The sequence below is a fragment of the Ambystoma mexicanum genome, chromosome 2q (genome assembly GCF_040938575.1).
Source record: "Ambystoma mexicanum isolate Mex_15411 chromosome 2q, UKY_AmexF1_1, whole genome shotgun sequence".
Taxonomy (NCBI): Eukaryota; Metazoa; Chordata; class Amphibia; order Caudata; family Ambystomatidae; genus Ambystoma; species Ambystoma mexicanum.
The window spans coordinates 151,087,722-151,104,416 of record NC_090924.1 but is presented as its reverse complement, the minus strand read 5'-3'; the positions used below and the strand labels follow the sequence as shown (position 1 = coordinate 151,104,416).

The window sequence follows — 16,695 nt, the reverse complement described above, 5'->3', positions numbered from 1 at the left end:
TAACAAGCAAGAATAGCGTTAGAGCATTCCTGACCCTCATAAGTAGGGCTTAAAACCTTTTGAAAAAATATGCAAACAGTACATAAGGATCTGAGGTACTAACAGCTGCAATTTGTGATAACCTGGCTGGGCGATGAGGCCTCACAAGACACTCCATTGCTACAACCTATGCTGAAGAGACATTTCCTGAAAGAAATTCTATGGGTAGAGGACACACACCTGGCCAGACCATCTGGGCCCCTGAAACTGCATAGGTAAATATGGCGCAGGGCATGGAAATTCATGGGTGTACTGGAACACTGCTCTGTGCATGTCTGCTTGATAGGAATCATTGGAGAACAGCAGGGTACGGTGGGACAGTACAGGGAACAGTGGGGAAGCAAAGGGATGGCCACAGTAGGCAACTTAATATGAGACAACAGAATTATTGACTTCCACACCCTGGTTAGCGAACATGGCATTAACAAAGGTCAGTTCCTGCTCTACTTGGGAATGGTCCAAAGAATTAGGAGGAAATGGGTAGACCTGCAAGCAAAGATTAAGACAAATTAAATACTGGATACTATGTACGAAATATCGGAAGGAGTGCACGACTCCAGATTGTATGATGTGTTCCTGGGAAGATTAGGCACGACAGGACTGAAAGTGCAAGGTAAACAGACACAGGAAGGGTGTTCACAGAAACCAAATGGGAAAGGGCGCTGACATACACCAACCAGGTCTCCAGGAATGCCAGATTCAGGGTAACCCAACTGTATGTATCACACCGGGCGTATATGACCCCACATAGGTTATCATACACAACGAGGGGAGGAGGCAAGGTCTGCCCGAGATGCACACAAGGTGGGGTGGATATGTTGCACATGTTTTGGTCATGCCTGCAGATTCAGAAATTCTGGGGGGTAGTGATGGAGAGGGCAGAGAAGGGAGGCATCCAAATGCACTCGTGGCTCCAAGAGTACTGCTTGCTGGGGCAGTTTCCAAGAGTTTAGCGCCAAAATGGGCACACAGCCAAAATGAAAGACTTGATCTGCATACTTGCGAAACGCAGGATAGCAATGGCCTGGAAAACGGCAGAGGGTCCAAGGGTCGAGGCCTGGTGGGCGGACCTGCAAAGATGGTCATTCGCAGAAACTGCAATATGGCACAGAGCCCTCAGGAGAGGAATGCATGAGAGCAGCACAGGGATGGAGGCTTGGAACACAATGATACAAGGCATGTTTGCCCCTGAGGAGGGCGTACCCAGTGGGGTGGAACACAGCGAGATAAGTATCATTTAATGAGACTGTACCTTTGAGCAAGAGATACTTGACTGCCCATGTGGGCTGTCGGGAACAAAGGGTAGACGAACTGGAGGGGAGTATGAAAAAGAGACCATAATGGACTACAATGCACAATGTATTTGCACCTGGCATATGCCCATAGAATTGTAATGATAAAACTAAACATGTCGTTGCAATGTTGTGACTGCACCTGTCTTCTTGTTTGTTTTTGGTTGAAATAAAAATAACATTTTTTAAAAAAGTGTACACTATTCTTTTGGCATGGAACTTGGGGAAGGGGGATCTGATTAGCAGATTGCCCTCTCCGAGATGGAATTACGTGAACTATTTTATGAATTAATACAATTAAAATAAAAAAAAGCCAGTGGTTCTACACCCTTGAGAGATGGCAATTCCTCACAGAGGTACTGGAAGAGTGGGTACCATCGGAAAATGGGCACTGAGGTACTAATCATGAGCCATTTTGTGAGCACACTACATGTGCAGGGTATCACTACATATGATCCCCACCAAAAATATCGCTGTATATATGGTTGTCTGCAACGGCCATAGGCGATATTTTTGGGGGGGATAATTTTGGGGGGTTTTGGGAGCAGGGGTTGTGGGGGTGTCCCCCGCTCCTTTAGAAAAATGCAGGGGTTGCGGGGGTGTCCCCAGCAGGTTCCATGCCTTAATATTGCAGCATAAATATGGCAATATTTGTGTATGGCGATATTTTTGCGGGGATATTAACACATGGAACCATTTGCAGATAGTGTGACCACAGTCCAGCAGACAGTTATAAATAATAACATTCTTGGTTTGACTCAAAAGGCAAGAAGACAGTGCACATTGAGGAAAGTTGGGGAAATGGGCTCTAAGTGTAGAAAGCCAAGCTTCTTCCTAGTAAGACCGAAGGGACACTCTGTAGACTACACTCTGTAATTTGAGATTATGGGCCTCATTACGACCTGTGCGGAATGCGTTTAACGGCGCCGGTAATGGTGCCGGCTCCGTTAAACGCATTCCGCACTATTACGGTGTTCCTTCGCGGGACCCGATGTGTATGTCTGGTTTTACCAAATGTCCATAGCGGGTCCCGCGAGGGGACCAGGGAGCTAACAACGGGCCGGGCGTAATCGGCCCATTGTTAGCTCCCGCACCCATTCCCATTGAGCCCTATGGGGGCTCAAATGGGAATAGGGAAGGTCCGGGCCCGGGTTCCCTGAAGGAGGAATTACCGGGCCCTCCAAATTCGGAATGACCCGGTAATTTCCCATTCCGGGAACCCGGACCCGATTTTGGAGGCAGCCATGCCCTTATTAAGGCCTCACTTATTAAGGGCATGGCGGCCTCCAAAGTCGTAATGAGGCCCTATGAGTCAGTGAATATCGAAGAGAAGAGAAGAGAACATAAGAGAAGAGAAAAGAAAAGAAGAGGAGAGGCCTGATGCAGAAACAATTTCCCATTCATGTTAATGTTGTACCTCTGTAGTGCTTTCCTATGACAGGGGCTGAGAAGGCCAGAAGAAATGGCTACGTACCTTGCAAAACTTCAAGAGAGGCCGAGCAGATGGACTGTCCGACTTTGTTGGTTGCAATGCATGTGTATGTGCCGACATATTCACTGCCAACATCTAGCAGGATCAGACTGTGGTGCATGTTGGAGCTGACCACCTTGTACCCGGGTGTATCTGGCTTAATCCAAAGGACATCTTCTGGGGATTCTTCCTTCAGCCATGTTATCGTAGGGGTTGGATTTCCTGCGGGTAGAGGGGCATTGCTGATGAATTCACATAAGATATTGATACCTTTTTGTAACAGTCCTTAGTTTTATCAGCATAGTTAATGAATCAACACCACTTCCATTATGACATCTATGACATCAATTGAGCCGATTTTCCGCGTCATATCTTGTATTTAAGGTCAGATTGGTATGCTTCAGTAATTATGTCATTTTTCAATGGTAGAGGCATGGTCTAGTAAAAAATGTTATTTAAAAAATAGATAGGCAACATAAAAAAAAATACTAGCATTCTCTTTTTTAAAACTTCCTATGTAAAATTTTGAGCTATTCAAGCTCAAAATTCGCAAAAGCAAGCACATGGGCTCGGAGGAGCCTGAGAAACTCGGAAAGAAAAAACGCAGCGTTTTCCAACACAACCGCGTTGTGTTTCTGCCTGCTGTGGCTATCACTTTCGGTCTCCGGTGCTGAGCACCGGAGACCCAAAGTGAAAGCCACAGCAGGAAGAAACACAACGCGGTTGTGTTTAAATGCCGCGTAGTGTTTCTGCCTACAGCTGATTTCCCATTTGGGGCTCTCGGGCTCCCCATGGGGAGCCCGAGAGCCCCAAATGGGAAAGCAGATTCAGGCAGAAACAATGCGGTTGTTTTCCGCAATGCTGCATTGTTTCTGCCTGAATCTGCTTTCCCATTTGGGGCTCTCAGGCTCCCTGTGGGGAGCCCGAGAGCCCCAAATGGGAAAGCAGATTCAGGCAGAAACACAACGCGGTTGTGTTGGAAAACGCTGCGGTTTGTCTTTCTGAGTTTCTCAGGCTCCTCCGAGCCGGAGGAGCCTGAGAAACTTGGAAAGAAAAACCGCAGCGTTTTCCAACACAATAACGTTGTATTTATGTTTGCGGTCGCTTCAAAAGCGACCGCAAACATAAATACAACGTTTTTAAAGCTGCGGTTTTATTTCTAAGTTTTCAGGGCTCCTACAGCCCGGAAAACTTAGAAAAAAAACCCAGCTAGTGCTTATTTTCTTTAAAAATAAATAGCACTTACCGAGATTCAGCTGCAGCTTTCCTGCTCTGGTCTCCGGTCCCCGACCTCCGCGTACAGCACTAATGAAGGGAAAGCCACCCAGCGGTAGTTTTTGTTTACTACAGCTGGCTGGCTTTTCCTTCATTAGTGCCACAAAAGCAAAAGCCAGCACAGGAGGGCATCCATTTCACAAAATGGATGCGCCCATGTGCTTGCTTTTGCAAATTTTGAGCTTGAATAGCTCAAAATTTTACATAGGAAGTTTTAAAAAAGAGAATGCTAGTATTTTTTTTTTATGTTTCCTATCTATTTTTTAAATAAAATGTTTTACTAGACCATGCCTTTAAGTTGGGATACTAACCCTGCTATTAATTGGTTCTGTTGGTAGGGCTTGTCTAATGTCAAAGCAATCATATTGCATACATCCAAATACTCATACAAGTCAATATAACAATGGCTAAAGTAGCCCTTCATTAAAAAAAAAAGACATATCAAAGATGATACAAGAGAAATATTATTTTATCTGGTGATTAAGTGCTGTAATTATGCATAATTTTGATATCCAACTGAATTTTATGTCACTCATCCTCCTCAAAAGGACATTGCACAGAGTCAGCCCTGCCAGGATTCCCACTGGTGACTGCAGGTGTGACACAGATCTCTAAAGGGAGCTTAACTTGCTGAGTTTTCCGACCAGTTATTAATATTACAAACCATTGCTAAACGAGTAACCCAATATCAAGACCTTCTATACACTCCATGCAATATATGTTCCATTTGATGGCATCTCAAAATTATGTGCTATTGTAAGAACAGGTGTGGCCCCATTATGTTATGTACAGTTAGAAGGCTTTCATACTGCGCCAAATCACTGCTGTAGCAGTATGAAAGCGCATAGTTTGTCTGTAGGTGGAGTATTGTGTCCAGGATATCCAGACATCTGTAGAGATGGAAAAGGAAGTGAGGTCAAGACAACGTAACTGATGATCTCATTCTTGTCAGTGCTAAGTGGAACTTTCTGTCATGGTGCAATATTGCTCCATTACAGAAAGCAAAAACGGATTACTGCCAGAAATAAAATTACTGCTGGTGTTAAAATTACCACTCATGGTAAATACATCACTACCAGTGGTAAATGTAGTAAGGCTTGCTGTTAAAGGCGTTACTACCAGTAATCTCCATCAAAGTACAAAATGCAGCTTAAAATTGGTGGTAGTGGCCGTCAAAAATAAGATTGGGTATAAACTAGTTTTAAACAGCATAAAAACAAAACTCCCGGCAAGACCGGCAGTGTTCTTCTGGGGTAGGGCCCTAAACATTTGTAGGAATGATAAATACCTCAGGGTAGCTAACTGTGTTCCCGAAATGTATGGATGCTATGACTGACAGAGTGGTATTATCACCAGTGGTAAATATGTCTACCTACAGCATTTCTTCATCTTAAGAATTATAAAAACATATTTTTCTGGCGATAGTATTTACCACCAGGGCCAATGACATACCGCCAGTGGTAATTGCAACTGCAATATTGCTTGCAGTTTTCCCAGGAAAGCGCTAATCTCGGCAGCAAGTCATTTACTGTTGTCTGTATTTTTTATATAATACCACATGTTTTTCCTTTTACCAGCAAACTCATATAAGGCTCACATGTTTTTACCATTAACACCACACTCATTGTGAGCCCTTCGACATGCAAAACAAAAACGTAAAGGATGATTTAAGTGACTCTGCTAGCCATTTAAAGGCCAATCATGTCATGACGGAAGCAAAAATAATTGTACGGTTAGGCTCGGTCACCTCAAAGTGGAAGGGAAACAAATAGCTTTAATGAGATAGAAGACAATGCATCAAAGCGCGTCTTACCTTCCACCTTAACGGAGAACGTGATGCTGGTTCCTTTGCGCACATTTTTGTTGGTAAATCTCTCCAGGAACCGGGGCGGGAGCAGTTGTTCTTTGGTCTCTGAAAGACATACAGAAGTCCATGAGGAGGCGGAACATGGGTGGGACAGGCCGGCAGAGAGATCTCAGTGCTAGAGACTACAGCCCCACAGAGAGACCTTACTTCTAGAGACTGCATTCTCTTACCTTTTTCCTTGTCGGCATCCTGTTGCTCCTCTTCCCGCTCGTGTGGCCCTTTTGGAATAAATGAAGAAATATTGCATAAACTATTCCTACATGGAGCACATACACATTATTGGATGTGCTGATCATTTAATATATTTTTGTAAGTGTTGGTGGGAGACGGATTAGCTTATATTGCGTGTAAGCATTGTTAACTATAATGGCCCTTCTAGTATGGCCACACTCCTTTTCACATATCTCTAATATGGGAATAATAATCATCCCAATTAAAATGTCCCTAATTCTATCCATTTGTGCTAAAATAATGATTTACTTCTCTAAACATATACTTTGTATTTTCTGTAAAGTTGTTTTGTAATCAGATAGTTATGATGGCTAATCGACAGAAGGTCTGAACTGCCACCCTCAAAATATCTACCTTTAAAAGTCTACAAAATACAAATTTAACTATCCTCCATGTACATGGCCCATTAGAGAACTGACCTTTGACCAGTAGCCTGGCAGAGGAGTAAGCTGATCCTGAAGAATTGCTGATGTAAGTAGAATACTCTCCGGCATCCTCCTGGGACACATTGAGAATTTCTAGTGAATTACGCTTCTTCTTGTCAGTGATCAGAATCCTGTCAGAGGAGTGAATGGGTTGGCCATCCTTGAACCAGTATACGCGAGGGCGAGGATATCCTGCAAGAGACAGTGAATTTTGAAAAAAGTCATCTCTCTGAAACCATTGTACTGCAAATGTTCTGGCGGTCTTGGGTCCCTGCATCTAAGCTTCATGAAAGTGGCTTGCATGTCACCAAGTGTGAATGCCCTAAAGAAACTAACTGTGCTAGGCTCATTATTGCACCCCACCATTCACTCAGCAATCCCTAGGCACAATGTCATCAGCAATGTCAACAACATAGCAATGACGCTGGTAGGGATTTCATTGATGTTGTTAGAAATCTTGTAATGTAGTATATCTCAAGGATGCCTGGTTACATTAACAATCACATTTCTGGAGTTTTTAGGTCTTTGCATTCTGTCTGTGAAGTTACTTTGCCTGTGGTTGTTTCAATCATTTTCCTCAATTGCTTTCTCAAAGCTTTCAAAAGATTCAAAAAAATTATGAAATTTGAAAAACTGCTTTACATAAATGGGTGCGAAAAAACAAAATCAGTTTTAGTTTTCATACAATTATCTGTTCCCAGATGTTCTGCTGTGAGACAATTTCCTACTTCTTTGAGGGGGACACTCACAAACAAGTTAGTATGAGTCAGAATTCCTCATCCTTAGTTTACTACTAAAGAGGGCTATTTGAGCCACACAATATTCAATATGATTAACTCTGAAGCTACTAGTAACTCTACTTGGTCCTCAGTTACTAAGAGTAATTCATGTGTAACTTCTTCTTGAATCAAATAGCTGTCTGACGGAGTGATTCAGAGTAACACATGATTACTTATTTGTGAATCAGCCCCGCCTCCCCCAACTCTTAAACCTTATGTTCTGTTTTTACGCAAGGACATTTCTTAAGTTCTTAAAATGTACTCTTTTAATAACCTTACACATTTGGAAAAGAGAGACCCTCAATGTGAGCACATTTTGTCTCAAGTTCTAAATTGTTTTGATGAAAGCTAAGAGGTGGCGCTGGCAGCGGTTATGCTACCACCATTTGCCATCATCCTCCAACTAAGAAATCAAGCAGTGGTGCTGAAGTGGAGCAGAGGTGGAGCCTCTAAAAGATCTGCAAATGTTGGCTGATACCCATGTTAAAAGCCAAACATATCAGAAATTTAAAGGAAGCAATACAACATTGTAAAATGATAATGATCATGCCATTGAAAAACGATAGCACCATTTTTTTATTCAATTTGTTTTATTGGCATTTGAAAGAAACTATCATCACTGCCATAGAGTGTTACCACCACTTATCACTGTTATACATAGAAAGAAAACAAACAAACCAAATATCCCCCCACCCCCTGCAACAACCTGACCAGTTCCCCACGCACCTCCCCATTACACCTCTTATAACACATTATGGACTGCGCTAACCTGAGTTGGGTTATCTACTAATCTGCCATTTTGAGACCTCTAAACACACCTATCATATCACCAATATATATTTTAAAAAACGAGCAAATGAATATCTCATGGGGGTCTTACGTCTGAGGTGTATAGCAAACCTTCCAGCAATATTGCAGTATTTCTCATTCTGTCCTATTTGACATGTTCACATTAGCATACATAATTTCCAATCTAGTCCATAACGCCAATTCAGCACCGGCCCATTTCAGTAGGTCACTACCTGTAACCTTTGGGCCATCCACATTAAACCAGAACATAGCTAGGCACCTCTTTGGCAATGCTAGGGCGAAATCGATAATTTAATTCAAGTGTTCTCTATTTTTACCCCAGGGGAATTGTTTGGCAAGTATGACAATGGCACTAACTCTATCCAAGTGACTCCCACGTTATGAATTGTGTCCAACACTGTCTCCCAGAAATGTTCTAAAAGAGCACAGGACCATATCATGTGCATAAACGAGGCTTCCACCTCACCACATCTTGGACATTTAGTGTCTCTGGACAGGTTGAAGGCATGCAGCCGTATTGGCATCCGATACGTCCTATGTAATATACTGTATTATAACAGTTTCAATTGTGCATTACGCGCATGTGGTCAAAGTGTGTGGGAGCTGTTGGGAGCGGTGCGCCTCTACTTTTTTTTTAATTAAGTATTACTGTTCATATACTTTTATTTGAAAAAGAAACCGATCCACAATGGTTTTGTTTGAAAATACAGGTGTAGGAAGCAGTTGAAACTTGCAGTTTAGTGCAGTGCAGTGACCGTTCCCTTAAAGAGCATACGCATTTGTTTGTGGGTTTGTATTGTGCATGGCGGTGCGGTTTGTGGAGAGCCGGGCAGGCCAGCAGGGAACATAGTTCCACTGCTTCATTTCATACACCGTGTACGTGCATATTTTCTCACATTGGTCATCTACCAAACGCATTCTTTTTCCCAGTCACCCTTAACTTAAAAAATACGCTTCTTCCTACTCCCCATTATCATCTTGTGTATCGTGGAGACAGGTCTTCTCCCCTCATCCAAGCCATAAAGGCCTGCCACCTGGAGGGAGCACCATTTTTAATTGATGTCTGGTAGAAAAAGTACGATTCATGCAGGTAAATAATTAATCTTGGGCTGAACTATGCCAACTGAACAGCAATCGGCATTTTGCGATTGTGTGTTTTATTCTGATATAAAGTACCTCATTCTGTTTACTTTGGCTCACTTTGTTTTTTCAGTGCCACTTCCAGCCCAATACAAGCCAGTGCCCGGAAATGTTTAAAATGCAGACCCAATCCTGATTAGGATCGCGATTGCGGGCACTTTATTACTTCATTACTTTTTTCCACATTGCACTTTATTTCTATTAAAATTGCACAGAGTTTATTAGGGTCTGTTAACAGTATTACTGTAATTTACAGCAAATTGGGACTAGGCTGATGGCACCGAATCCCTGTAGAATGAAATTTCAGCAATCTTCTTTTACTGTATGTGTTGATAATGGATTTTCTTATACATTTTATGTGTATTCATAATTATGAATTATAATTGTATTCCATTGATGTTTTTATGAGATCTGTTTTAGTGTTTTTTATTATGTGTGCTTGTTTTATGCCTTCACTGAAATAAACAGAATATTGATTGACTGATGGAAAAAAGGGTCTCTACTAATTCGTGCCAAATGACGAAAGGCAGAGAATCGCAGTGGTGAGGAAATGAGTGTGAAATATGGGATTAACTTGCAAAGCCATGTTCAATGTTTACCAATGGGCCATGTGCATCCGTATATCCCATCTATATAATCAATCCATAAGAAATTGAGAAAGGAAAAGTTCTCATCATTTGAAAAAATTGATTTCCAATCAAAACAGCATTGAAGCCTTTACTATGTTGTGACTCACAAGTTGCTCTATGTCTTAACATTTGAGTATTTAATTGTGAAAATTATATCCACTTACATTTTTGCACTAATAATCTGCTTTTCTAAAAAAAAAAAAAAAGAAAAAAAGGTCTGCTTGTGAAACAGCAGGGTAGTTTGGATCCGTCACTCTATTGTCAGTGGGGGGCAACGCTCCACTACCAAAGTAGAAGCAAACCCTTTCCTGGCCATGGCATCTGCTCTTTTTAAGTTCATTCAGACCCTGATGGTGGTGGTCTCTTCCCATGAAAAAAGACATATACAACAACTTCACCTTTCATGTGTTCTGGCACTTATGGTCACACCATGCCTATACGGACACCACGCACATATGTGGTGGGCCACAATGTGTAGTAGCATGGAAACCACACAATCGGATCCTTTCGCAGCCTTTTGCCTGTATCTCCTGCACCAGTAAAAACGACTAACAATCTCTCATAATGAAAGTATTGCCATGCGGTCTGCTCTCAAAGCCCTCGCAGGGCGAGGCCGTGATGTTGAGCGACGCAGGAGTGCAGGAGACGGTGCCCAATTATACGTAGCATGCATCGCTATGTCCACGCTTCCATGCCTATAAGAACCGAGGTTCGGACCCTCTGCGGCATAACCGTCGCAGGAGAAGGCTGCATTGTTGAGTGACGCAGGTGTTTGGTGGCGATGGGGTAGAAGCACAGACTGTGAGCATGTACAACCTCACTCTCTTGTCTGTGGCCGCAAGGCAAGAAGGTGCGCTGAGAGTTAGCTTCGCTACACTCCACGCAACCCCCCTGACCTGTGTCCCTTCTCCCTCTTGCATACACGCTGCTCTCCCTTGCAACTGGTCCTTGCATCCCCTCTGCATACATGCGCTGCCTCGCATCTTAGGCCGTATGTGCTCCCTCGCAACTTAGACCACGTGCGCATCCTTGCCATTTAAGCTGCGTGCAGTCCCTTGCAACTTAGGTCACGTGCGCTCCTTTGCAACTTAGGCCATGTGTGTTCCCGGTCTCTCCTGCCGCGTGCGCTTCCTCTCGCTTCTCAGTCCTTTCCTTTCTGTGTTCTACTCTGTACTCTACTTGACATTGTGTTGTGCTCCTTGGTGTGTGGAATTACATTCATGGCTTGCATTCTTTTCTCCTAGGATCCCGTTGTGTTTTGTGCCTTGTTGATGGTATTCACTTTGTGTGTTCTCTACAGTGTTGATATTGTGTTGTTCTCTAAGGTTTTGACACTGTGTTGTTCTCTACAGTTTTTGGCATTACATTGCATTGCCTGCATTCTTCAATTCTAGGTTCCCTGTTGTGCTCTGTGCTTTGCTGAAGGTTCTGTATTGCATCTGATTTCACAGGTCCGTTGTTCTTGTTCTTTGCTGTTCTCCCTTACCTTTCGTGTGTCCCCCTTGTGCCTCCTTCCTGTCTTCCCACCAGTGCTACCCCCTCTCCATCCCCCGCTTGGGCTCCCTTCTCCCTCCCCCCTTTCCTCCCTGCATCCTTTATGGGCTTTCTGTCTCACCTATCTTCTCTAATTGCTTTCCTATCGACTATCCTATCCCTCTCACTAAGTCTGGCAGGAAGAAGCTCAAAGGGGGCAGCATTCTGTTCTCCAACTCAAGCCTCCCTATCGCTGATACCTACACCAGTGCTTCCTCCAGACAGACCCTTACCAACATCCTCTTTGTCGCTCCCTCCACCCCCCATATGGACTCTGTTCTGTTCTCTGTCCTTTTTCCTCTTCTCACATTAATGGTGGCACCCGGTGGGAGGCCCTCTTTGCCCCCTTCCACTCCTCTAAGACCATCATTAATATCTACTTGAATGGCATCATCCTGGTCTGGGGCCCTCAGGCCAATCTTCTCTTCTTTGATAGATGCTTCCTGCACCTTTTCAACTTCCTTTCCTCTCCTGCTATCCCCTCTTACACCTCTCTGGCTCCACTGCTGCTTTGCTCCTCAGCCACTTCTCCGGCACCCCCTGCTGCTTCCCTGGCCACCCTGTTGACTCCTTTCTCCACCACTCTCTTGTTCCTCTCTGACTAGCCTGCCTTCTCCTCCTTCCTCCTCTGCCCACCCTTGCGCACCTTAAACACTTCCGCAGGGCGTACCTCTGGCCTGTAACCCTCCACGGAAGTCCTTCAAAAGTGGCAAGCTGCTTCACAACGCTACTCTCAACTCTCGCTCAGCTTTCAAACACTCCTCTGACATCTTCCGTCTCCTAGAAGAGCTTGATTTGGATGTACTCGGTCTCATTGCCAGCTCTGTCATGAGTTTTTACTTTCTCCTTCCCGATGACTACAAGATCCTCTCCGAACCCAGAACCAACCATCCCATTGGGGGTGTATTTTAGCAAAACAGAAAGGTGATGGCTGGAAGGTTTTGAATTAATCATAACCACGCGAAATGCTCTGGGCAATCCTGCAGACCATCGTTTTTCAGCCTGTCAAGCCATTACAGAAGGGGAAAAACCATATGCAAATCAGCCTTGGTCCTACCCCAAAAGGGGCAGTCCAGCCCGAACTGCTAGGTCACATCCCTTCTGCATGAGACCACAACCATCCCCAGATATGTTTCAGCCTTGTTGGGCATCATCAGTGAGGATTAGCTTGGGTCTCTAGGCCCGGCAGACTCGGGACCCTCGTCTGGGCATACCTGTCCAACTCGAGGTGACTTTACAGACCCCCCAGCTTATAGTGATTTTGCGATCCCGTTTCTTTTTTTTTTTTTTAAGTAATCTGCAAAAATTACTGTTTTAAAAAAATAATACTCAGGGTGCCAGGTTCTCAACTGTTTTTTACACAAGAAATGAAATGCGCTAACACATCTCATCACTTGCGCCCCGAAAAAGTGCAGCCCAATCCACAAGGGACACATGAATGGGCACATTTTATATGCGCGCCCATTCATATGGCCTTTTTCACCTCCTTGATCAAATAAAGTGGCGTTACTGTCAATTTAAAAGCGCATCCCTCATTTCCAAACAAGATGCACTTTTAAATGTGCAGAAATTGTAAGCAACCCTATGCGCACGTGATGTGGGGCTGCCACTGCATGACAGGGTCTTTCCTGACCCTGTCATGCATTTCTTTTAAGGTATGAACCGCTGCTGTGTCGCTTGCATTTCTGTAACTCAAACAGGATAAAAATGCATTTTATGGGTCACATTTTACACCGGCAGGCACCTGGAGGGCCTGTCCCTGTGAAAGGCGCTGGGAGCTTGCAGAACACTGTCGGGAGAGCAATTCTATTCAAAGTACTGCCCATTTTGATGACAAAAATCTATCGAATGTTACAATTTGACCTATTTCGTGCAGTACTATTCGATCGATTTTTATCAATACTGAACATGTGTTGGGGGGGTGTCACCCGCTCCCCATGTTCAGTATTTTTGGTGTAGGGTGGTTGCAGAAGTGTTTTCCCCTTTTTCCTCAAAATTGGAGGCGGGGACAGAAAAAAAGAAATGAACGAAAAAGGGACCCTGCGGAGTCAGATCCGACCCGCGTTAGAGGGACGGATCTGGCACCGCAGGGTTGCAGGGGAAGCAGCAGCGACCATGCAGTTAAGTAGGGGAAGCGGTGGGGTGGTGGTGAAAGGTACATTTTGGGTTGTTTGGCTGAAGTGCAAATCAATTTGCAGCGAAATTGACTACAGTCAATTCCGCCGCAAATAATTACACTTCGGTCAAACAACCCAGAACACCATTCAAGGCAGCTGGCCAGTGCACAATTTGAGCTACAGCTCAAGCCTGTGGAAATGCGCCGGTCACTTTTGAGAATAAGGTGACCTGCTCATTTCCAAAAATGGGTTGTCTAAAAATAGCATATCCTCCGTTCTTTTTTTAAATGCCCCATTATTTGAGGAACTGGGACAAAATCTACATTTAAAAAAAATAAAAACATGGTTACACTATGAGAGAGAGGGAGAGTGATGGGTGAGATGTGAAGTGATAGGCAAGAAAGCAGAGGGAGAGCAGTGGGTTAGAGGAGGAAGCGCTGCACAAGAGAGCAGAGGAAGCAGTGATGCGGTGGGCCAGAAATCTGAGAGCGAGCAGAGGTACAGAAAGTAGAGGGAGCTTGTGGTCAGAGAGCCAGAAAGCAGAGAGGAAGAAGTTGGCCAGAAAGAGGCAATGAGCTGCAGATTGGGAAAAAGGATGAGGGAAGAGTGCGATAGAATGGGAGAAACGATGCAAGATGCAGAAGCAGCACAAAAGAATGAAGGACTGTATATTTTGCGGGAGGAATTGTAGAGTGTAAGGTGTCAGTTGGGAGTTTGATTTGGAGTGTGGCAGGAGCTGGGCAGTGCAAATTGTGACTTGACAGTGTGACATAGCACGTGAGTATTTGTATGACAGAGTGAGAGGTTAAGGAATGTAAGTTGTGATGGAGAGTTGGTGAGATGTGTGTTGGTGAGAGAGGTGTGTGGGTGTTTGGGGGATTGGAGAACATAGAAAGGGAATATTTTCAGCATTACAATTGATAATGATCAATTTAGTTAATACTATTAAATAGGCATGAACATTAAACCAGAAATGTAGCCAAATCAAACACTGTTCTGCCAAGCCAGAGACATCTGGGACTCTTACTATTAAATTAATACAAAAGATGCATAAGACTTTCTTGTAGCCTTGCACTCTGCCTATTTGCTGCAATGTGGCAATCTTACACCCTCCAGTTAATACAAAATGTCCCGCAAAAATGCCACAATAAATAAAGGTTTGTGCCACAAAATGTCAGGATTCCATGGTATATTTCTAGAGTTTCAAAGGTTCACAACCTTAAAAGACATACAGTTATAATTCCCAGATACATTTCATAGACTTCTTTTACTCACATATGTAATTAAGAAATTATCATTTAGCACACAAAACCTTTTGGATGTAGTTTTCAATTAAAGTGTGATGTTTGGGTTATGTTTGAATTAGAAAATGATACTGGTATTAATATTCCTTAATGTTAATTCAGGAATCACTCATTTCCCCAAAGCAAGATGGAGAATCTTTTCTGCAGCAATGATTGGTGTAAATAGTTAGGAGGTCATTTGGAATGTTGCTCAGAGTTCTAAACTGCCTTTCATTTTAGTAGCCATAGTGGCAGGTTGCAGTTTTCTTAGCTCTTGTGATTTATTTTAAAGTACACTTAATTCTTAGTAAACCCTTAAGTAGAATTTTAGAATGTCCATTTACATTTGCTTCGGAGTTGAAGTGAAGCATTCTTAGAAGCTGAGAAGATTGAACAGATGAAGCAAGCTAAGTTATTTATCTTCAAAGTCTAACATAGAGGATTATCTATTTGAATTCAACGTTAAGAGAGAAAAAGACTGAGTGAAATCTATGTTCATATTTTTTTCATTTTTTACTGAAGAAATAGTTCTGAGTTTTATTTTTTTATTTTGAATTTACATTGTTGCACATATTTTTTGTATCAGAGTTTACATTTGCGCGTGTAATAATACTAACAATGCGCGTGTAATCCTTCTTTAGTGATTGCATGTTAGTTTGTTTCTATTTAAAGGTGTTCGCTTACAGTATCTAGCACTTGCGTTTCTTTTTGTTTTTGAGTAAAACGCATTGCGCAATAGGAGTTGAGTTAGAATAAGGAACCCTTCAAACGTTGTGCGCGCGTGTATGCGTCGTGACGTAATTCCAGGAAGTGATCGTATTCACAGGACAGTTGCATTGCGTACGTGAAGCGTCGTAACGTTTCATCTGGAAGTGTTCGTTTCTTCAAGACTAAAGCGTATGTGAAGCGTCGTGACGTCGGAATCCTTCAGGATGCTATTGGTTTGCGGAACTCGTTTCCTCTGAGGCGATCTTTTAAGGAGTCAACATATTTTTACATCGGATGATAATTTCGAGTGATTCAACTAGATTTTTTTGTAAAAGATTGCTTTCAGAATCAATAAATACAGGACTAGTATTTATTGAAAAGTTATTTTTCTGTAAAATATTCTTTGTGTAAATAAAGGTTGAATTCACTAAAGTCAGCTAATACAAAACCAAGACATATTCAAAGAAAATCTTCCATAGTAAAAGAAAACAGAGACATTGAATTCAGTATTCTATACTTCAAGATTACATACTGATTAAGCCTATCGGCATCAGAGCATAGGCTACAGGTATAATAAGAGAGATAATATCATATTAATAATATTAGTTAGTGTGCATTGATTATTAATATTTACATATATATATATTTGTCTCTTAGATTTCACAGACACTGAGGCCAGAGGCGTTAATCCAGCTCCAGAGAACTGCAGTGCCAGCCAGTGAAGATCTGTCTTTTATTATTTTATCCTCTATTCCCCTTTCCCCTTGGGTTTGCCAGCTAGGTAGTTTTATCTGTTGAGGGACTATTTGGTGGGCAGACTTGGGGGGTCTGGTGGGCCAGCATCACTCCTGCAGGAAGATCCAAGACTGGACCTGACACAAAATTTGCCATTTCATGCTGCAAAATTTGCCATTTCATGCCGCAAAATCCTGGAAGGTCTGACTTTAGCAAAACAGAAAGGTGATGGCTGGAAGGTTTTGAATTTGGACCATCGTTTTTCAGCCTACCAAGCCACTACAGAAGGGGAAAAACCATATGCAAATCAGGCTTGGTCCTACCCCAAAAGGGGCAGTCCAGCCCGAACTGCTAGGTCACA

The 16,695-nt window shown here is 43.0% G+C and overlaps 1 protein-coding gene across 12 annotated transcripts in view; it reads right to left on the bottom strand.

Annotated features, from left to right (window-relative positions):
- Window positions 1–16,695, bottom strand: part of OBSCN (obscurin, cytoskeletal calmodulin and titin-interacting RhoGEF) — a 3,169,051-nt gene that overhangs the window by 1,312,255 nt on the left and 1,840,101 nt on the right. For all 12 annotated transcript variants that reach the window (XM_069647058.1, XM_069647065.1, XM_069647061.1 and 9 more), the window contains 4 exons: window positions 6,595–6,792; window positions 6,115–6,162; window positions 5,891–5,989; window positions 2,806–3,024 (listed from right to left, as the gene is read on the bottom strand). In XM_069647058.1, coding sequence (XP_069503159.1) covers window positions 2,806–3,024; window positions 5,891–5,989; window positions 6,115–6,162; window positions 6,595–6,792 — 564 coding nt within the window. The remainder of the gene's footprint in view (window positions 1–2,805; window positions 3,025–5,890; window positions 5,990–6,114; window positions 6,163–6,594; window positions 6,793–16,695) is intronic.